The sequence below is a fragment of the Ammodytes marinus genome (assembly GCF_949987685.1).
Source record: "Ammodytes marinus genome assembly, chromosome: 7".
Classification (NCBI taxonomy): Eukaryota; Metazoa; Chordata; class Actinopteri; order Uranoscopiformes; family Ammodytidae; genus Ammodytes; species Ammodytes marinus.
The window spans coordinates 7,449,483-7,467,989 of NC_137211.1; the positions used below are offsets into that span (position 1 = coordinate 7,449,483).

Consider the following 18,507-nt stretch of genomic DNA (forward strand, 5'->3'; position numbering starts at 1 on the left):
TCCCTATAAGGTGCAGCTGTGATCTTTCACAGTGTGTATTTGTGCATTTTGTCTTTCATATCCACAAATCCACAGACAAAACATTAAATTTCTTTAATTTTAAAGCTTCTAAGCCACAGTTTACAAGTTAAAAATACAATGAAAAGGGAACAGAACAAGCTAAAACGAGTGTATGGATGCCAGAAAACATCCTTGCAGTTTGTGTGTTGTAGTATAGACAGAACAAAAAATGCCAAACGTGAAGTCACACGGGATGCATCAAAGCAATTTTTTTGGAATCAACTTCAAACTTCAGCTCGAAAACTCACCTGCCAAACAGCAGCTCTCAGGGCAGCTGTGTTACTTTTCATAATCCATGCACCTCCTCCCTGCAGTGTATTCTACTGCTTCTTGCACAAAATGTAAATCTTGAGAAGTTTTGAGAGACAAACAGGGAATTCAAATAGTGTGTGAATCCTAAATATTCCTAAAAATGTACAATCTTTAGATCTTTGAAAGGATAATATTTTATAGGAAAAGATGAAATAATGTATCACTCAGTAGGATTACGATTTTCATATTTCTTCTTCGTGGTGCTATGACTTTGACTCGATGTTGGTTTGTGTATGTCTTCAGAACTGGAACCTTATCAAGCAAATTAAGCTTGGAGCAGATCGGAGATTACAGTCAAATTACAACAGCTTCCTGTTTCAGGGCTTAACAAGCAAATTCACTCTTACATCCAAAAATAACACTTGGCTGCACTAACAATGACAGAATGAATGTAAAAGAACCTAAACCAGTTAATATTAAAATCAATGTCTTGGAGAACACCCAGTTTTGTCTTTATATCCCAATTTACTGAGAAATATGGCTTCGTAAATTTGCCATTTATGTTAAAATACCACCATCAATTCCAAACTGGCATCTAGAGTTGCAACGATTAATCGACGAATCGATTATTAATCGATTATTAAAATAATCGCCAAATATTTTGATAATCGTTTCGAGTAATTTTTTATTAAATTCTCTGATTTCAGCTTCTCAAATGTGCATATTTTCTGGTTTCTTTAATCCTATTATGACAATAAACTGAAATATCTGTGTGTTTTGGACATAACAATACATTTTAGGATGTCAACATGGGCTTTGGAAAATTGATCAACATTTTTCACCATTTTCTGACATTTTACGGCCCAAAACACTAATCGATTAATAATCGGTTAACCGAGAAAATAATCGACAGATTAATCAATTATCAAAATAATCTTTAGTTGCAGCCCTACTGGCATCCACCATGCAGCAGCACATAAGTACATAACACATGGCTGCTGAAATATGAAAAAACAATTAGAGCACTTTCTTAAAGCCACCTTCAAATGTCATTTATTTAAAGTGCAGTGCTGCCAAGTCCATAAGAATAGCTTGTGAAAATACTTCCTTCTTGGCCTTCCTCATATATACAAATAAATAAAATAGGTATTATACAATGGTATATGGAAATGTGGAAGTAACTATTCTTTGTATTGGCGTTGTATAATTATGCAAGAGTGGTCAGAATGAAATGAAAATACAAAGTGTTTCTGAAGTAAAGAGGTTTAAATTGTGCCTCGGCCTGGAAGGCTGTGATTGGCTGACCCTCCTCCAATCAGCAGTCTCTGTCCCTCCCAACGCTTCCGCACGTTCGCTCACTGCTCAGTGATTTAGTGCACGCACCGCGGACACACGGTGAGTCTGAAGCTTAACATCTGGGTAAAAAAAACAAAAAAACAAAAACAATTTAAGGCATGTTTATCCAGCGGTGGGCTTCGTTGTTTGAATTATTAGTCATTTAATAGTTAGTTGACTTCGTTAGGAAACTAAAATTACTTCTGGTTCTCTTCTTGTGGGCAAAAATAGCGTAGCTCGCGAGCTATTGATGAGCTAACTTCAGCTAATGACAAAATAACAAGTTGTCGATTATTATCAAGTAATTTAAGGTCAAACTCTTTCCCATTCGTGTTGGAATATACAATTGTTTTGTCAACACATTAATGGAAACCTAACTTAGCGTCTTGGAGCTATAACGTAAAATGAAACTTTTAAGATATTTGATAGTTCAGCCTGAAGCTAAGTGGCTAACTAACTTATTAGCCCGTCTAGCTAAAACAGTTTTACTTAAAATGGAGTTTAATGTTTGTCAGACAATAAGTTACGTTAGACTGTGAGCTCGGCTTTTGTTTTTAGTTAGTTACTATAGTGTTTGTCCCGCAAAGCTCGCCGTATCTTCTACAGGCTAACACCCAATAACGTTAGCTGGCGTTTAGCTAAATGCTAACACTAACTCGTAATTGAGCTACTTTTTATGCTATCCGCTACGTCCATTCACACTAAATGTTTATTCCATCTTCAAGTGATGTTTACCTGTAAATACCGCCGACTTTGTATTAGCCATTTTTAAACGTTCTACCATTCACAGTCTGCTGCATTGGGAAACTCATAGCCACACCCTTCCTCTCGAAACCAGCTACGCTACAAGTTGTCGTGTTAATAAGTTTATTTTAGCTTAACTTCGTGTTCATTTTCTACTTGTTTAACTCCTAAACTGACAGACAAAAATAGACCCTTTAGAAGTTGTATTAAAGGACGTCAACCAGATGTTTGTTTCTGCTTTTCTGCTAAGTTAAAGTGCTTTTACCCTTTTGGCTTTGGCAGACATTACTTTCTATATGTTGACTTTAACTGAAGAGAAGCTTGACAATAAAATAGCTTTATGATGCATGTCTTTCTTTACTTTTCGTGTGCAACAGGTGTTCAAGGTGTAAGTTAGTTTTGTTGTATAACTTTAAACCTCTTGCCTCCATAAAGTACAGGGTTAAAGGGCATTGAATTAAAATTATTTTGTATTCTAACGTTGCAAAATGTGTAGCATCTATCTTTTTATATTTACCATTGCCACTTGCTTAATTATTACACAGGTCGTCAGCATGTTACATATGGTCGTGTTAATTTTGCTTTCTAGTTTCAGTTTTAGTTTTGCTTTTAAAGTTTTGAAGTGGATCTTCTTACTTTTTCACTGGACCAAAGAAACAATGTTTTATGCAGAGATGTCTAGATATGTCAAAGTTATTGATGTTTTTTTTCATTATAGTATTTGTTATTGTAAAATGGGGTTTAAATTTCATTCTGATTGGCATTTAAAAAAAAGTCTTAACTCTATCCTGCAATATGATGTTGGAACCCTGTTCTAAACGGATTCAAAACATTGAGTTTTGTAGAGAGTTAATGCAGTTTTATCAACCTCCTGTAAACACCTCAATATCTTGTTTAATTCAGGACCATCCTCCTGCCTGAACAGTGTGGTGTAGCCTTGCTCTCCGGCTCCCATCACCTGCCCGCTGACATCAGTGCACCTGAGGATCCGCCGCCCCACCCTCCTCCCCAGATGTAGAGGGAGTTGTCATCTGTAGCTGCCGTTTACACAGTAGGTTAAAAGTGCCAGATACACTTGTGTGTTTGTTAGTGAGGCTGGATGTTTACTTTCTCCTTTTGATCATCAATGTGGGGATTAAGTGTTCGTCAGCTGTTAACATTGCGGCCTATATCAACTAGGGCTGCACGACATCAGGAAAACTTGCCATATACAGTAACATTGTTCAATATTGTGAAGACAATGTTACTTGCGGTAGATAAACATGGAATAGGCTATCGTGTATTGCAGTTCAAGCAGTCTTTGCAATACATATGTCTCTATCAACATTCGTGAAAACGATACATTTTCGATATATTGTTGTGCCGCCCTAGTCCCAACAAGGAGGCCCTCGTCGTCAGTAAAGCCAGTGGAAATTCATGAGTAGGATTGGTGAAGGTTGTTGGCTCAAGTGTTTGATACTTGTGTATGTTTTGGTTCTTATCTAATCACGGAACGGCTTAGTTTTTTAAAATCTGATGTAAAAAATACGGAACAGGTTCTGTTAGATCCACATACATTTAAAACGGAGTGGTTTGCCTTGATGTACATTTTTAGGCTAACAAATGCATCAGGCCCATGTTGGCGTTGGCCTTAGTTTCACCCCCTCGCCCTGGCAATGATTTCAGAGCAGCAGTGGTCATGCATGCACCCTCTGAACTCCATTTCTGTTTGTATGGCGTACTTGAGTAGAGGAGGGTCATTACAATGGCTCTTTGTAGACGGCCTCGTGTGCCTGTCTCTCACTGTGGGTTTCTGGTGCTGCTTCATACGTTGTATTTAGAATTGCAAATGCGGCTCGAGTGTGACAGAGTGTTTTTTGTATTGTCCGTCGCAGCATTTGACAAATGTCCCACAGACCTGATTAGTAGCTCAGTAGAATCAAAGAGCTTTTTAAATTAGATTTTCCTGTGCATCACTCCCTCTTTGACATTTATACAACAAATGAAGATGACATTTGCATTTTATAATAGCATTTAAAACATCGAGCGAACACACTTTTCAACATGTGTGCCTCTGAACATGGTTGTTTGAGGTTTGTAATATCATTGACAGCCCTCGGATATGTATTTTTGTTCCTCCACTAATTGTTTTTGAATTCCAACCTTTTTAACATCAGAATTCATTTGCTAAGTGCTTATCAAGATTTAAGGACACTGCAAAAAAAATGCACACCTATTAAAATTCTCTGAGATTTTGCTTACGAAACGTCCAACAAATGACCATTTTTGATAATCTATTTGAGGAAGTGATTTTCCCAGTTTTTAAGAGGAAATGTCTTCACCCTAAACATTTTTCTTACCCGAGAAGACTCCTCTTGACTGCCAGTAGTTTCTAGGCCATATACGCTGTCTAAACTGTGTCAGGCTGATGGAGTTGATGATAGGTCATTCTCCGTGGCCTTTCTCCTCCATATCATAATGAGATAAAGTTATTCGTGGCACGGGAACTGTCATTTTTAGGATCTATTGCACTTTTTCCTCAGCTCAGCGCGGCATCGTATGGGTCTGATTTAGCTAGTTTTTACTATAAAGGAACTTCAATAATCTCCATCTAGGCTAAACGCTGATTTTCTGTAGTTAGGACATCTATGGTTTCCTTCAGTTCTACTTAAATTAGTTTTTGTTGTATTCTTTTTTTTTAAGGCGACGCCCCTATTGTCATGACAGCTGAAGTCCCATGGTAGTGGGTGGGAACGAGAGCTCATTTTTTTGGCAGAGGAACGGCGTTTCAATCTGCTGATGTCGGCAGTGAATTTTCATTGTTGTAGATACTGTACTGACTGGGTGTTCACACTGACATCAGCTTAGTCGATAGCTTTACTGCTTTAGTTTCTGTGCTTTGTGAGTGACAAAGTCTGCTGTTGTAAATAGACCACGCTTCCAGTAAGCGGCTATTTGTGTCGATACGTCTAGAAGCACTGTAAGGGGGATTTTACAGTAAGAGTTTTGCATAACATTTTAATTTAAAGGTGGAGTCTGGAGAAGGCTTGTTGTCAGGCGAGTTGCTAGCGACGCTGGGTCTCTTTGTTGACATACCCTTTGTAATCATAGCGGTTCACGGAGCCTAGGCTGTGCATTAACACATTTTTTTTCCAGCTCACATACATTGCGTAAAGGTAGTGGATTTTGAGGAGGTACTGATTTTAACAAAGTGATTTTGACAACAAACGTTCTCCAGATCGCTTACTCCACTTTTAAACAAGTGATCATTGAAATAGTTTGACTAAAGGTGTGGTGTTAAATTGATTCCAGCCAAGTTATTGAAATTATCCTTTGATATTTTACTCAGTACGGTAACTCAGTAGGGTCATTTAGATAAAGTCCAAGCTTGCTTAAATGTATCTAGTGCCTTTTTCCACAGCTGAAACACACACACAAAGATCCTCTGTCTCATTCCTCCTCTGTCCTTTCACAGACCCTTGCGCTGTCCAGTGAAGTTGCCCACCATGCGTGAGTACAAGCTAGTGGTGCTGGGATCAGGAGGCGTGGGAAAATCTGCACTGGTGAGTGAGGGTGGCACTCTGCAGCACCGACAACTGAGTCAATCTTAATTACCGTTTTGTAGTCATATAGAGTGTAGGATTACACTACAATTAAAATAAATTGGGAGAGATTCATATTAGCAAATTATTAAAAAAAACTTTATATGGATTCTGTAAAATTGTGTTGCAAAAACTTCATTGCGACAGTGCTTTGTTCTACCGATGAAATATTTAGGGATGTAATCTTTCAAGAGGCCACAATAAATAAAAGCGAGTAGGAGGCAAAAATAAATCTGAGTCATGAGCTGGGCAGCCTCGGGAATATAAATGATCCTTTTTAGGCAATTAAACTGGCATCTAGTCAGATGAATGTTGATGTTGAATCATAGTTTTTGAATCTATTTAAGTGCATTTATTTTGGGACATAGATTTAAGATAAAGTTCAAACTACTTCATAACTGGCAACTTTGCCAGTTTTGTGATCATGTTTTTTTTTTATATATGTGTAATGTTTTCCATATGCTTCATTTTCCATTTCAGACAGTCCAATTTGTGCAAGGCATTTTTGTGGAGAAGTATGACCCCACAATAGAAGACTCCTACAGAAAGGTCAGACCAGAAACACCTTTTGACATCCTGAACTTTGCCAGAGCAGCTTAATGACGGGCTGTTTAAAGTTCTCCACTTTGTCCTCATTTTTTTTTTGTCTCTTACAGCAAGTCGAGGTGGATGGGCAGCAATGTATGCTTGAAATCCTCGACACGGCCGGAACAGTAAGTAGATTCAAACACTGTTATCAGATCTTATAATGTGGATGAAACGGTCTACTGATGGCTGCTCTCCTCTGTGTAATGGTTCTATAGGAACAGTTCACGGCTATGAGGGACCTGTACATGAAGAACGGCCAAGGCTTTGCTTTGGTTTACTCCATTACCGCACAGTCGACGTTTAACGACTTGCAGGACCTCCGGGAACAGATCCTGCGAGTAAAGGACACAGAGGATGTAAGTGCTGTACTCCTTCCACATTTTATATGTATATGTTGATTGTCTAGGACACAAACATGCACATACATCAATTAAAGATGTATAACCGCCAACACAATTTCATCAAAAAAATATGATGCAAGTTTTAATTATTGATAATCGACATGGAATGTAAACGAGATTATTTAGAAGAAAAAATAAAGAACAGTTTATCATTGACTTGATGTAATCCAATACGGACTTCATGGTTGTCATCAGACAGCTCGTACTGCATGTATGAATATTACAATGTTTCATTGCTTATTGTATCACACCCTCTTGTACTTGTATTAGACGCCACCTCAGTGTGTGTGGAGTCTTTCTGCAGCGGTAACCTTTGGTGTGTCTGTGTATAATCTGTGTGTGTCGCCTCCTGGTCTCATCCCTCCCTCATTAGATTGGTCTCTGTGGGGGGGGACCACAGCGGAGGGGGGGGGGCAGGAACTTTGTGACACGGTGCAAATGTCAGAGCTGTGTTAGAAGCTATCTGCCACGTTCGGTCCTGGCCTCTTCATGTCTTAATTTAGAGAGAGGATGTACAGCATGCTGAGAGCACCCTTTATTTATTCATAGCAGGTCGGTCTGGGTTTCTTGGTTAAGGTCTCACTTCGCTGAAACATTTAGCTGTTGAGTGTGTGTGCATCTGCTGGTCAGATCATGATGAAAACACATGTTGTGTTCGGGGCGATGTAAACACAAGAGAATCATTGATATCCGGCTTTGTGAAAATTAAAATGTAGTTCATGTGGTACATTTCTGTTAATCCGTCAGGTTCCAATGATTCTGGTGGGGAACAAATGTGACCTGGAGGACGAGCGTGTGGTTGGAAAGGAGCAGGGTCAAAACCTGGCTCGTCAGTGGAGCAACTGTGCCTTTTTAGAGACGTCAGCTAAATCAAAGATCAACGTAAATGAGGTAAGTACAACGACTACAATACAAACGGCATGTACAGACTGAAAATATGGGCTATTAAGATAATTTAAAGAAGAAAAACCATGTTGGCTCTAAGTAACACATTTAAAAAAAAATCCCAAATAATTTGCCATATGATCTTTTGATCAATTGATTGATTATTCAACCATTTGTGCAGCTCTGGCTCTCATACATTCCTGCTTTAATAGTGACAATAAACAAAGCATAATTACATAACATAACCTCAATATTTCCCTTATATACCCTACTTCCTATTTATGTGGAAATAGCTGAAATAAAAATAGTGAAATTGCTCATCATCATTTCCCAAATGTTGTCTTTTTTTTCAACTAACAGTCCAAACTCCAAATATATTCAGTTCTTTGCCATAGAAAACCAGGAACTCTTAAAATAATCACATGCGTGAAGCAAGCAACATATTTTCAACCATTTGTGCAGCTCTATGTCTTTCTCATACATTTCTGCTTTGGCAGTGACAAGAAAAAAGCATAATTACATAACATAACCTCAGTATTTCCCATAAGATACTTCCTATTTATGTGGAAATAGCTGAAATGGCATCAGGGACTTCACTTTTCACCCCAAGATGTTATTTCTGTGTTCTCTACCGAGGCAAAATGCTGAGCCTCTTTCTTTTTTCTTTTCTTTTTTCCCCCGCTGTAGATTTTCTATGATCTGGTGCGACAGATCAACAGAAAAACGCCGATGGAAAAGAAGAAGACAAAAAAGAAGTCGAGTTGCACGCTGCTCTAAAAACGGCCTCCCACAGAAGCTCCGGGCCAGGTGAGTGGGAGCTGAAGCTGAAGCTGAAATATATTCCAGACATATCCATGTTCCAGGCTCCCACTGCTCTCCACAGCTCTGAATTGTCACTTAACATTTAGAGGCTTATTGTTGTAAAGTAATAAGTTCATTAATGTTTGATGGCAGGTGAGCACATATTGTGTTGCAGTAACAGTATACACTCACTGCCTGATGAATCATCACTCATGTCCTTCAAACAACCACGAACTCAGGATGTACCTTTTCTAGTTTTCACCTTTTGGGAAGGACATTTATATAAATTTGATCTATTTTTATATTTTCATTTGTCACGTTGTTATCCTGGCATGAATGTTGTGGCGCCACCTGCTGTTGGAGCATTGTAACTGTAGTTGAAATTTGGTCTAGCACTCTGATTGATTGACCTGGCACCAAAGGTCTCTTTAGAAACCTGTAAAAATCGCTCACATACAGCTCAGAAAGTTTCAACACAGGTGGAGAGATTTAGTTTTACGACTTCCCGTCTCCTCTGCAAAAAGTAAATAGTAGCTTTCTAAGGTAGCTTTATAATAATCACTTTATAAACTGAAGAGCAGTGGGACCGGTACAAGAGAGGGAGGAAGGGACTGTTGCTCAGTTTCCATTAGGGCTGCTCGATTATGGCAAAAATGATAATCACGATTATTTTGATTGATATTGTAATCACGGTTATTAAAGACGATTATTCATTGTAGGGATGCACCAAAATGAAAATTCAGACAATTATTTCAACATTACATAAACAAAACTCCCAATTGTGCTCCTCAAACATAGCCTACAACTAAAAAGCCACACAAAATAAATAATCAGTAAAACCTTCGAATCTAAGAGTAAAATTAATATTTTACTAGGGATGTGATTGTGAACCATTCATTGATTTGTACTTCGACTTATAAGAGGAGGTAGGCTATGAATCTACAAACAGATCGACTTATTGCCTTCTTTTTTTTTTGCAGTGCACGTTGAGTTGCTGTAAAAAAAACTACACCACAGCTGACACCGTAATGTTCAGACTTCAGAATTTGCATCAGAGCGCTGATCATAAGAATTAGACGCTTTATTTAAACGAAGTCCATGCTTAGGTGCTGGTTGTAACTTTTCGTCTGTAGACTGAAACTAACGGAGGGGGTGCGTCTCACTGTATATTTGCTCTTTAGTATAGTATAGTAATATAGTATAGTTTGCCGACATGGCACAATATATTCAGGCTCGAGAAATGCAATCGGAAGCCTTTCCCCTCAACAACGTTAACGTGCAGGAATCCCCGACTATCATTTTACCCGTAAAGCCACAGAGCTTTTCTGCGCGGCGGCTCACACCGGCAAGTTCTCACAGTGAATGACACTGTTACCCACCGCCATCACAGTGTCTCACTCGCACCATGTTTCACCCAGTGAAACGCTGCTTCAATCGCGCAAGGCTTTTGTGTTTTCGGTGTAACATCCTGGACGAGCGTTTTAACTTTATGCTGAATAAACAATTGCACTGGAATCGCTGAAAGCGACAGTGTTCGGGCGGGGCGGAGCGCAGGTGGAGACAGAAGGGTGCGCTGCATTTACTACACATGACCCTGCGTGCCGCACAATAACCGTTTTATTACGATTATCTTGTTTTCATGATCAATGGAAGCCAAAATTGTAACCGAAATCGAAATTCAATTAATCACCCAGCCCTAGTTTCCATGTGTTCATAGTCAATGTATATTGATGGAATTGGATTTAGATTTTTATATGGATTTGTTCCAATGGCACCCGTGGGAGAGACCGACCCAGCCACTGGCTCCGAGGTCATTTGAGCTTGAGGCCTCTGCTCTCTCTGCTCTGCAAACACAATATTTAACATGTAATGACGTTGTTGTTGTTTTTCTTGCTTGCAGAAACTTGTAATGAATAACTGTTTCCCAGTGGATGGTGCCAGCATTCCTAGTCCTCTCCAGAGCATTTTAAAAGGCCACAGAGAACTTCACCACTCGCAAAATGGCAGGAGACGGCACATACTTTCAAGATACTCTTCTCTTCTTTTTAATGGCAAAGAAAATCCACCTCTTTTTGTATTGTCAGCCTGATGTCTGATTTTATTTTATTTTTAAAGTTTTTATTTTTCTTCTTCAAGGTGTCTTTCTTATGGAAACTTATCTGTGTAAAGGAAGAGACCGTGAGTTTTAATCCATATATGGGAACTAAAATGTTTTATTATAAGTAACATCGTTTTTTTGGCATATTGTGACAATAAGTTTGCAAAAGAAAACATGTGAAATGTTTGCCTTCTCATACATTTCTGCACTAACATTGCCAACCAAGATGCATCATTGTCCATAAGTTACTCTCTCCTACTTAACAAGGATGTGTGTTGATGATATAACATCTTTCCTAAGTGACTTTGTTTTATATTGAAAGCTGCAAGCCTTCCATATTTCCCATAATATATTCTACTTCCATTTTTGCATAATAAAGCTAAGGAAATTAGTATTTTATAGACTGACGGGGGGAATGGTTCTGATTTCGCGTCTTGAGGCTGAAAATATATTGTACTAAACCAACTCTAATATTGCTGTCTCAGATGATTTTCCAGCTTTTATGAATGATTAAATTTTAGTAAATTTTCATTACTTTGGGTCTTGTTTCTTTTTGTTCCTAATTGAAAGTGTTTTGAAATGCATTATGAAATGTAATTCTAGATATTTTATTTTGTGTTTGTTTATTGTTTGTTGGATCCCCATTAGTTGTCACCATTGTGACAACTATTCTTCCTGGGGTCCCTAAAAAGCAAAACAATTCCTATACAGTTTTCCCAAAATAGGAATCACATACACAAAAAAAATCTGAAACAAGCAATTACATTTTTCTCATAAAAAAGAAGAAACTCAAATCATAGCCTACATCATACCGTGTGCATACACACACCCGCTTACCCACATTAGATGCCTAAAGGTTCATATTGTAAGCATACAGAATACATTTGCATGCACCATACATACACACTACAAGTATACATTCAGAGATCATTTCATTAAGAGCTGTCCCTATATATAAGTTTAAACTAAGAATTCAAAATAAGGCACTCTGCAGCTTTACAAACACTGGTTGACTGAATTTAACCTGATTTCTTTGCTCAAAACAGCTTTTTTCAATTCCCTTCTAAATCCTATTTTTTTACTCTTAAGAATGAGGCAGTACGGAAGTCCGTTCCAATATGCGATAGCTGTGTGAGCTACAGGGTGTGAACAAACCTCATTTCGATGTGTTTCCCCCCACAAGAGACAGGAGCTGAAGTTGATCTAATATATTGCTCAGTCAGGAGTCAGGACACACAGTAGTGGGAGGATCAATACTTCGGAGACAGCTTTGACAAGCTAAAAGTGTAACTACAGTGTCTCCTTTTGGCAGCCTGAGAGCTTTATCAGAGGCGTTGACTCTGCAGCTGACCTGCAGTGTGAGAGATGGAGCAGGGAGAGAGGAGAACACTTTCCTACGGGCAAAAGATAAAATAATAATGATATGTTATTACGTGGTCGACTTCAGCACCTGAAGGCAGCAGAGATTCATCTGCTCCACCTCAGTGTGACTGTCACAAACATTCTTTTGGCTGTTACAACATCTGAATGCAGATATAACACGATAAAATATCTGGCAGTATTAAATGAATTGATGGAAAGTTAGTGTTGTACTTAATAGTGAGGTACTAGCATTGAAACAAGTTAATTTAATAGGAATAGATATAATTTATTTTATGAAGTATTAAAACTGTCTCAACCCCCACCTTCTGCAACAGCAAAATTATCCTTACATCTTTCACATATTCATCTAATTTATAATAATAGGCTTCATCAGTGGCGGAGGCCATCTATGCCAAATGTCTAGTCTAATTTCTTTTACGTTTTACACTTCAATTACTTGGAATGCATTACTTTTTAACTGTATTTCTTGGATTGTTGATCCTAAAGGATCTGAGTGCTTCAGGACCCCTGTTGGACTCGTCCCTTTACCTGTGTTGTGTATGAGTATGATCGATGATCACCAGCTGGCAGCTGTAATCAAACACTTTGATGCAAATAAATCCTCTTCGTGAAATCATTTATAATAGACCTGCTGCAGCCTTTATGTCGCCGCTATTAAAATCTTATTTCTCTATATAATCAGCGCTGATTGATGAGCAGCGGCGGTTCCTCCCCATCTGGCCCTCCTCCTTTCCCCTCCCTCTCTCCTACACGCGACCCCCCTCCCCCCTTCCATCATTTTACCATCTCTTACTCACTCTCTCCCCTACAACAAACATGGCCGCGAAATCTGACGGTGCGGCCGTCTCTCTACGAAACGAAATCCATCCACCCGAGTGTCCCTCCAGGTCGGACCCCCGGCCCGTCCAGCAGCGGCCCGCCGAGCACCGCTACTCGCTGCCGGACTGCTGCTGGACGCTGTGCGCCCTCTTGGTCTTCTTCTCGGACGGGGCCTCAGACCTGTGGCTGACGGCGGACTACTACCTACGGAGGGAGTACTGGTTCTTTGCGCTCACGCTGGTCTTTGTCATAGTCCCGTCCGTGGTCGTGCAGGTGTTGAGCTTCCGATGGTTCGCTTACGATTTCTCGGAGACCGTCGAGAGCGACACGGCAGCGGCTGCGGTGGTGGCAGCGTCGGGAGTGGAGGAGAGCGACTTCAGCACCAAGGACAGCGGCGGCGGCGAGCGGGGCGCTGGCCGCACTGGGGCGCTGCCTGGGCCGGGGACCGGGGGAGGAGCCCGGGGCTGCTGCAGAGCCTTCATCTGGGTCTTACAGGCCATCATTCACATCTTTCAGCTGGCTCAGGTCTGGAGGTAAGTCTGAGTATCATAACGTGATACTACTACACATTCTGCCGCTGCCTTTGTGTGTGTGTGTGTGTGTGTGTGTGTGTGTGTGTGTGTGTGTGTGTGTGTGTGTGTGTAGGGCATCTGTGTGCACATGCAGTCTCCAAAGCCCACCATCCCTCACTGGAGCTGAACGTGTATGAAGAGCGTTATCATTCAGGGAAGACTGTCTGTTCCCCTAATAAATGCCAGAATGTATTTTTGTATTGTTTAACGTTCTCCCCCAGCTTTGAAAAGGGAGAGTTAGACTCCACCCACTTCTCCGTCTCCCCCCTCTCTGCCCCCACCCCTTGACGCGCTTTTAGGTCAATCATCTCCCGGGAAAAATCATCAACTCATCCACACCAATCGCCTTATATAGAAAAAAAAATCCCTTTGTCTTTTTGGTGGTTTGGGCGAGACAGAAAATGAATAGTCATAAATGTCATGAGAGTTGCTTCCTATATTTACAGTGTGCACCCCCGCCTCCACATCACTGTGTATTTTCAGTTTCTTAGCTCGAGGCTGTCTCTCTTATGTTTGTAAAATCCATAGTCTCAAATCTCACAGCAGCTCTCTGTCTGCTCCTCTGAGCTGAGAGCACAAACATGTTTAATTATATCAGGCGCGACCTGAGACCAAAAACAAACCAGTGTCCACTTTGACATTACTCTCACTTGGATGGCAGTAGGCCTTGTAGGTCTGTGGGTCAGTCAGTGGCGGTAAGGCGCTGCTCAAGCCTCTGCTGCTCTGATGGGTTTTGACAGTCCTTGAACTGGTGCCAGGCCTTAAGCTGAATGGTGGTGGGTGGGTGGGAGGAAAGGTTAGACTAAAAGAAGTGAATGATGATGATAATGTTCAAAGACATTTTATAGACACACAGAAAGACAAATGAGGTGTAATGAATGATGAAATCAAATGCAAATCAATTGTTTGATTCATCCGTAGGACTCCATCTGTGTCTATCTTTGTGGTCTCTCTCTCTCCCTTACTTCCTGCCTCTTTAGACAGCCCTATGGGTAATACGTATTGATTCCTTATTTCCTCCTGGAGACTTGTGTGTGTGTGTGTGTGTGTGTGTGTGTGTGTGTGTGTGTGTGTGTGTGTGTGTGTGTGTGTGTGTGTGTGTGTGTGTGTGTGTGTGTGTGTGTGTGTGTGTGTGTGTGTGTGTGTGTGTGTGAGCGTGTCCAGGAGAGGAGAGCACATTAAAACATTGTGGCGGGCGGCTCAGAATTACCGGTAATGCCATTAAAGGCGTCTGTATGCGCTCCATTCATCGCCTCTGTTCTCAGTCCATCCTGTTTGCACATTAAGAGGATTACCGCTGTGTGTTTTACCCTCAGCTGTTAACTCAGGAATGATCCGTCACTGATACACACACAGCTAGTACTCAGGTGAACCGGGGATCAATTTGTGCCTTGGCTGGCTTTACCAGAATGAAATGGCAGCGTGCAAGAGATTGGATGTGGGGTTGTGTTACTGAAATAGTGTACGGCATGGAGCTGTAACTGTATGTGTGTGTGTGTGTGTGTGTGTGTGTGTGTGTGACTTTGACCCTCATTACTGCACGTATGCTCTATTTGTTCAGTGTGTTACATCCCAAGGCACACGCTTTGTGCAGCAGGAAACAGAACAAAAAGAGGGTAACACTAACTCCCTCTTGGTTCAGTGGGCTTGTTGACATAGGATCTCCTCTGACCCGTCTCCCCGAGGCAATTACCGAGACATTTATAGCTCCAGCCCTCTGTGGCAACCACTAGTCCCCCTTTTTCAAACAGCCAGGTGCTCTGTGATGATAAAGGTAATGCTTTGCACGTTGTGTATTTGCATAGCACAAATAGATAAAAGCGTGTCAACACATTTGTGCAGAAATGTGTTTGCACAGTGAGCTTGTGTGTCTACAAAAATGATGTGAGTTAGTCATTATTACAAGGTCATAATATAATAAGAAGCTGAGACGGAGTGGGACTACAGAACAACCCCCTCTCCTCTTTTCTCTACGCAGACATTCATATTCAGCCCTTTCTGCATTTTTTTCTGACTGGTTCTATGTGAAGACAGGCTCCACATTTAGTGCTAAAATTAAAACTACAGAGCTCCTTAGTTCAGTTTCAGTGGAATCCTAAAGGAGCAAGAAACCAGCTTTTTGGCAAGAACTACTGACGGCTCTCAAAGTTTGGAATAATGAGCTGTGACTTCTGGGAGTCTGTTTGATGTTCAAGTGTTTTTGAAGCAAAATATTCCGACCTAAAATTATTTTTTCAACAAAATGTATAAAAAACGTGCTGAAGAACGTGTCTGCCTCTGATACACAGGTATGTCCATGCCCTGTATTTGGGCGTGCAGAGCCGCTGGCATGTAGACCCCAAGCGCCGCCACTACTACTGGCGCATGATGTTCGAGAGCGCCGATATCAGCATGCTGCGTCTGCTGGAGTCCTTCCTGAAGAGCGCCCCTCAGCTGGTGCTGCAGCTCAGCATCATGATCCAGACCCGGCAGGTGCTGCCCCTACAGGGTGAGTGGACACCAAATGACCAATCACAATATCAATCCAAACCAATCAAGTGTCTTGCAGCCCACACTGTGTGTTTCATGAGTCACAAAATCTCATATCCCAATATAGTTCATTTCATATTGTGATACAACGATACACATCACAATATTGCACATGTTCTACATTTTGAATGATATACTCGACAAATAAAAAGTGATTACTCATATTTAACAATTTTCTCCTTTTATTCAAAGTATTTTCAAGCATGTAACAAAATAGAAAACAGTAATATAATATAATTGATAAGGAAGCATTTTTCAACTGTATGAGTCTGTAAAGGGGACCATTCTGCGGCACAATTAACATAATACAGTTTTCTTTCTTTATTGAGTTCACTGCCAACATAGACCCCAGACAGAAAGAAAACAAATGCATCATTTCACTTCCAACAACATTTCTTTGTTTGGTTTTGTTATCTATTATTTATTGATCACAGAACACCCCTGTCTTTCCCTCCGTCCCCTCTCAGGCCTCTCAGCTTCTGCCTCTCTGATCTCCCTGGCCTGGATGGTTGCCTCCTATCAGAAGGTCCTGAGGGATTCCCGTGACGATAAGCTCCCTATGTCCTACAAGGCCGTCATAGTCCAGATCCTTTGGCACCTGTTCACCATCGGGGCCCGCACTCTGGCCTTCGCGCTGTTCGCCTCCGTGTTCCAGCTTTATTTTGGTATCTTCATCGTGGCCCACTGGTGCATCATGACCTTCTGGATCATCCAAGGCGAGACAGACTTCTGCATGTCCAAATGGGAGGAGATCATCTACAACATGATGGTGGGCATTGTGTATGTGTTCTGCTGGTTCAGCGTGAGAGAGGGGCGCACTCGCTGCCGGATGCTCATCTACAGCGTGACTGTGTTGGTGGAGAACGTGGCGCTCACCACTGCCTGGTACCTATACGGCACTCGCACCGCAGACTTCTACGCCGTCGTCATGGTGTGCATCGTGGCCAGCAGCTACGCTCTGGGCACCTTCTTCATGGTTGTGTATTATTGTCTGCTGCACCCGGATGGCCCGGTCTCGGGGTGGGGTTATATTGTGGAGAAGGAGGTGCCTGTTGAGTCGCTGGCCTCACCGGCTTGCAGCCTCCCTCCTGACGTGGTGAGCAGCCCCCCCAGGACCCTCCAGAGAACTAAAGGCTTAGATAGAGAGCAGGGGCTTGGGGTAGACGCTGACGTGTTTCAGGTACGTACGCTGCGGAGAGCTCAGGCCGTGGTGCCCAACCTCACACCCAGAACAGAGGGGCCTGTCATCCGAATAGACCTGCCCAGGAAGAAGTACCCTGCCTGGGATGCTCACTTTATCGACCGCCGGCTACGTAAGACCATCCTGGTGCTCGAATGCACCGCACCAGTCACGCCAAGGATTCAGTACCGCTGCCTGGGAACCCCCAAAGAAGTGATGGAGTATGAGACCACCGTGTGATGTGATGAAGGTGCTGTGACTGTCAGCTCGCGGCTGTGTGATGGACGCCCTGCCTTAAACTAAAACGGGCAGGTAGACAACTCTAAACGAGGGGTCTGATTACGCTCCACGACTTCTTGATTGCCTTCTGTGCGTTCAGGCAGTGGAGACAAACAGGGGCAAAGAAATGGGATGGAATGGGGTGTCTTTACTTTTTACAAAGGCAAAGTGCTGTTGTGTTGTTCAATGACGATGGTGCATATTTCAGTTTCTGTATCATTTCTCAGGTTAGGGTTTGGTACAGCAAGAGGGACGACGTATAGCAGCAAACCTCGCCTTCCAGGGAATTTAAAGAGAAGCACATGTGAGCCGAGGGAGGAGTGGATCTGCGCGATTATCAATCAGAGGCAGACAGTGAAGTGAAGGCGCTTCAGCACAACCTCTCAAGACGGTCGAGTCGGAGAGACAAGCCTTCAACATGCATGATTATTTATGGCAGCTAGAATTCATACACACATCCCCAAAAAAGACGTTGAAGAGCGCAAGAAGGCATTTAAAGATGGCGATCTCCCACTGTCATTGTTCAACACAATCTACAATAAATACGGCACAGGCATTGATATTCATAACCATCACTTTCCATAGCTATTCACTCATGTTGAAGGTGTCTCTGATAATGCTGCTGCAAATCTGAAGGACGGTTCAAAAGCAACATTTGAGTTGAATGTAAAAACTGTTGAAAATGTGATTATTTGTGAAAAGGCTTTGAGAATTTTAATTCCGTTAGTGGGATTTACAACATTCCTGTGGTACTATGTTTGTTTATCTGAGGTAAATTAGAAGAAGAAAAAAAGCAATTTGTGTGTGTTTGCAAGCAATTTGTTGTTTTTGGGCCATCACTATTATTCTAATGCGATGCACCTTCTTTCAGAAAGTGTATGTACTGAACAATAACTTCATACTGATTTCCATTTTCAGGGTGTATTCTACTCTCAACTGCTGTATTTTCATACAGCATCCATCCTACAACGCAACAGGGAACAGGACAGACATTATTTCT

At 41.5% G+C, this 18,507-nt stretch overlaps 2 protein-coding genes across 2 annotated transcripts; both read left to right on the plus strand.

Moving 5' to 3' along the window:
* Positions 1 to 1,680: 1,680 nt before the first annotated feature.
* On the plus strand, positions 1,681 to 11,279 carry rap1aa (RAP1A, member of RAS oncogene family a). The gene is made up of 9 exons (XM_080030521.1): positions 1,681 to 1,707; positions 3,295 to 3,442; positions 5,846 to 5,933; positions 6,453 to 6,521; positions 6,629 to 6,685; positions 6,776 to 6,916; positions 7,709 to 7,852; positions 8,534 to 8,653; positions 10,548 to 11,279. Exons 3-8 carry the CDS (start codon positions 5,877 to 5,879, stop codon positions 8,621 to 8,623), a joined length of 558 nt encoding a protein of 185 aa, XP_079886647.1. The 5' UTR covers positions 1,681 to 1,707; positions 3,295 to 3,442; positions 5,846 to 5,876; the 3' UTR covers positions 8,624 to 8,653; positions 10,548 to 11,279.
* Positions 11,280 to 12,892: 1,613 nt separating this feature from the next.
* Positions 12,893 to 17,468, plus strand: xkr7a (XK related 7a; the record flags this gene model as incomplete). The annotated part of the gene is made up of 3 exons (XM_080030963.1): positions 12,893 to 13,480; positions 15,808 to 16,007; positions 16,516 to 17,468. The coding sequence occupies exons 1-3, from the start codon at positions 12,945 to 12,947 to the stop codon at positions 17,466 to 17,468; spliced, it is 1,689 nt and encodes a 562-aa protein (XP_079887089.1). The 5' UTR covers positions 12,893 to 12,944.
* Positions 17,469 to 18,507: the final 1,039 nt, after the last annotated feature.

What these genes read in the sequence shown, in the direction of transcription:
- rap1aa (XM_080030521.1), top strand. Translation starts at nt 5,877, where the DNA reads ATGCGTGAGTACAAGCTAGTGGTGCTGGGATCAGGAGGCGTGGGAAAA. An exon ending in TAGAAGACTCCTACAGAAAG is followed by an intron (nt 6,522 to 6,628) that starts GTCAGACCAGAA and finishes TGTCTCTTACAG; the next exon opens with CAAGTCGAGGTGGATGGGCA. An exon ending in GAGTAAAGGACACAGAGGAT is followed by an intron (nt 6,917 to 7,708) that starts GTAAGTGCTGTA and finishes TTAATCCGTCAG; the next exon opens with GTTCCAATGATTCTGGTGGG.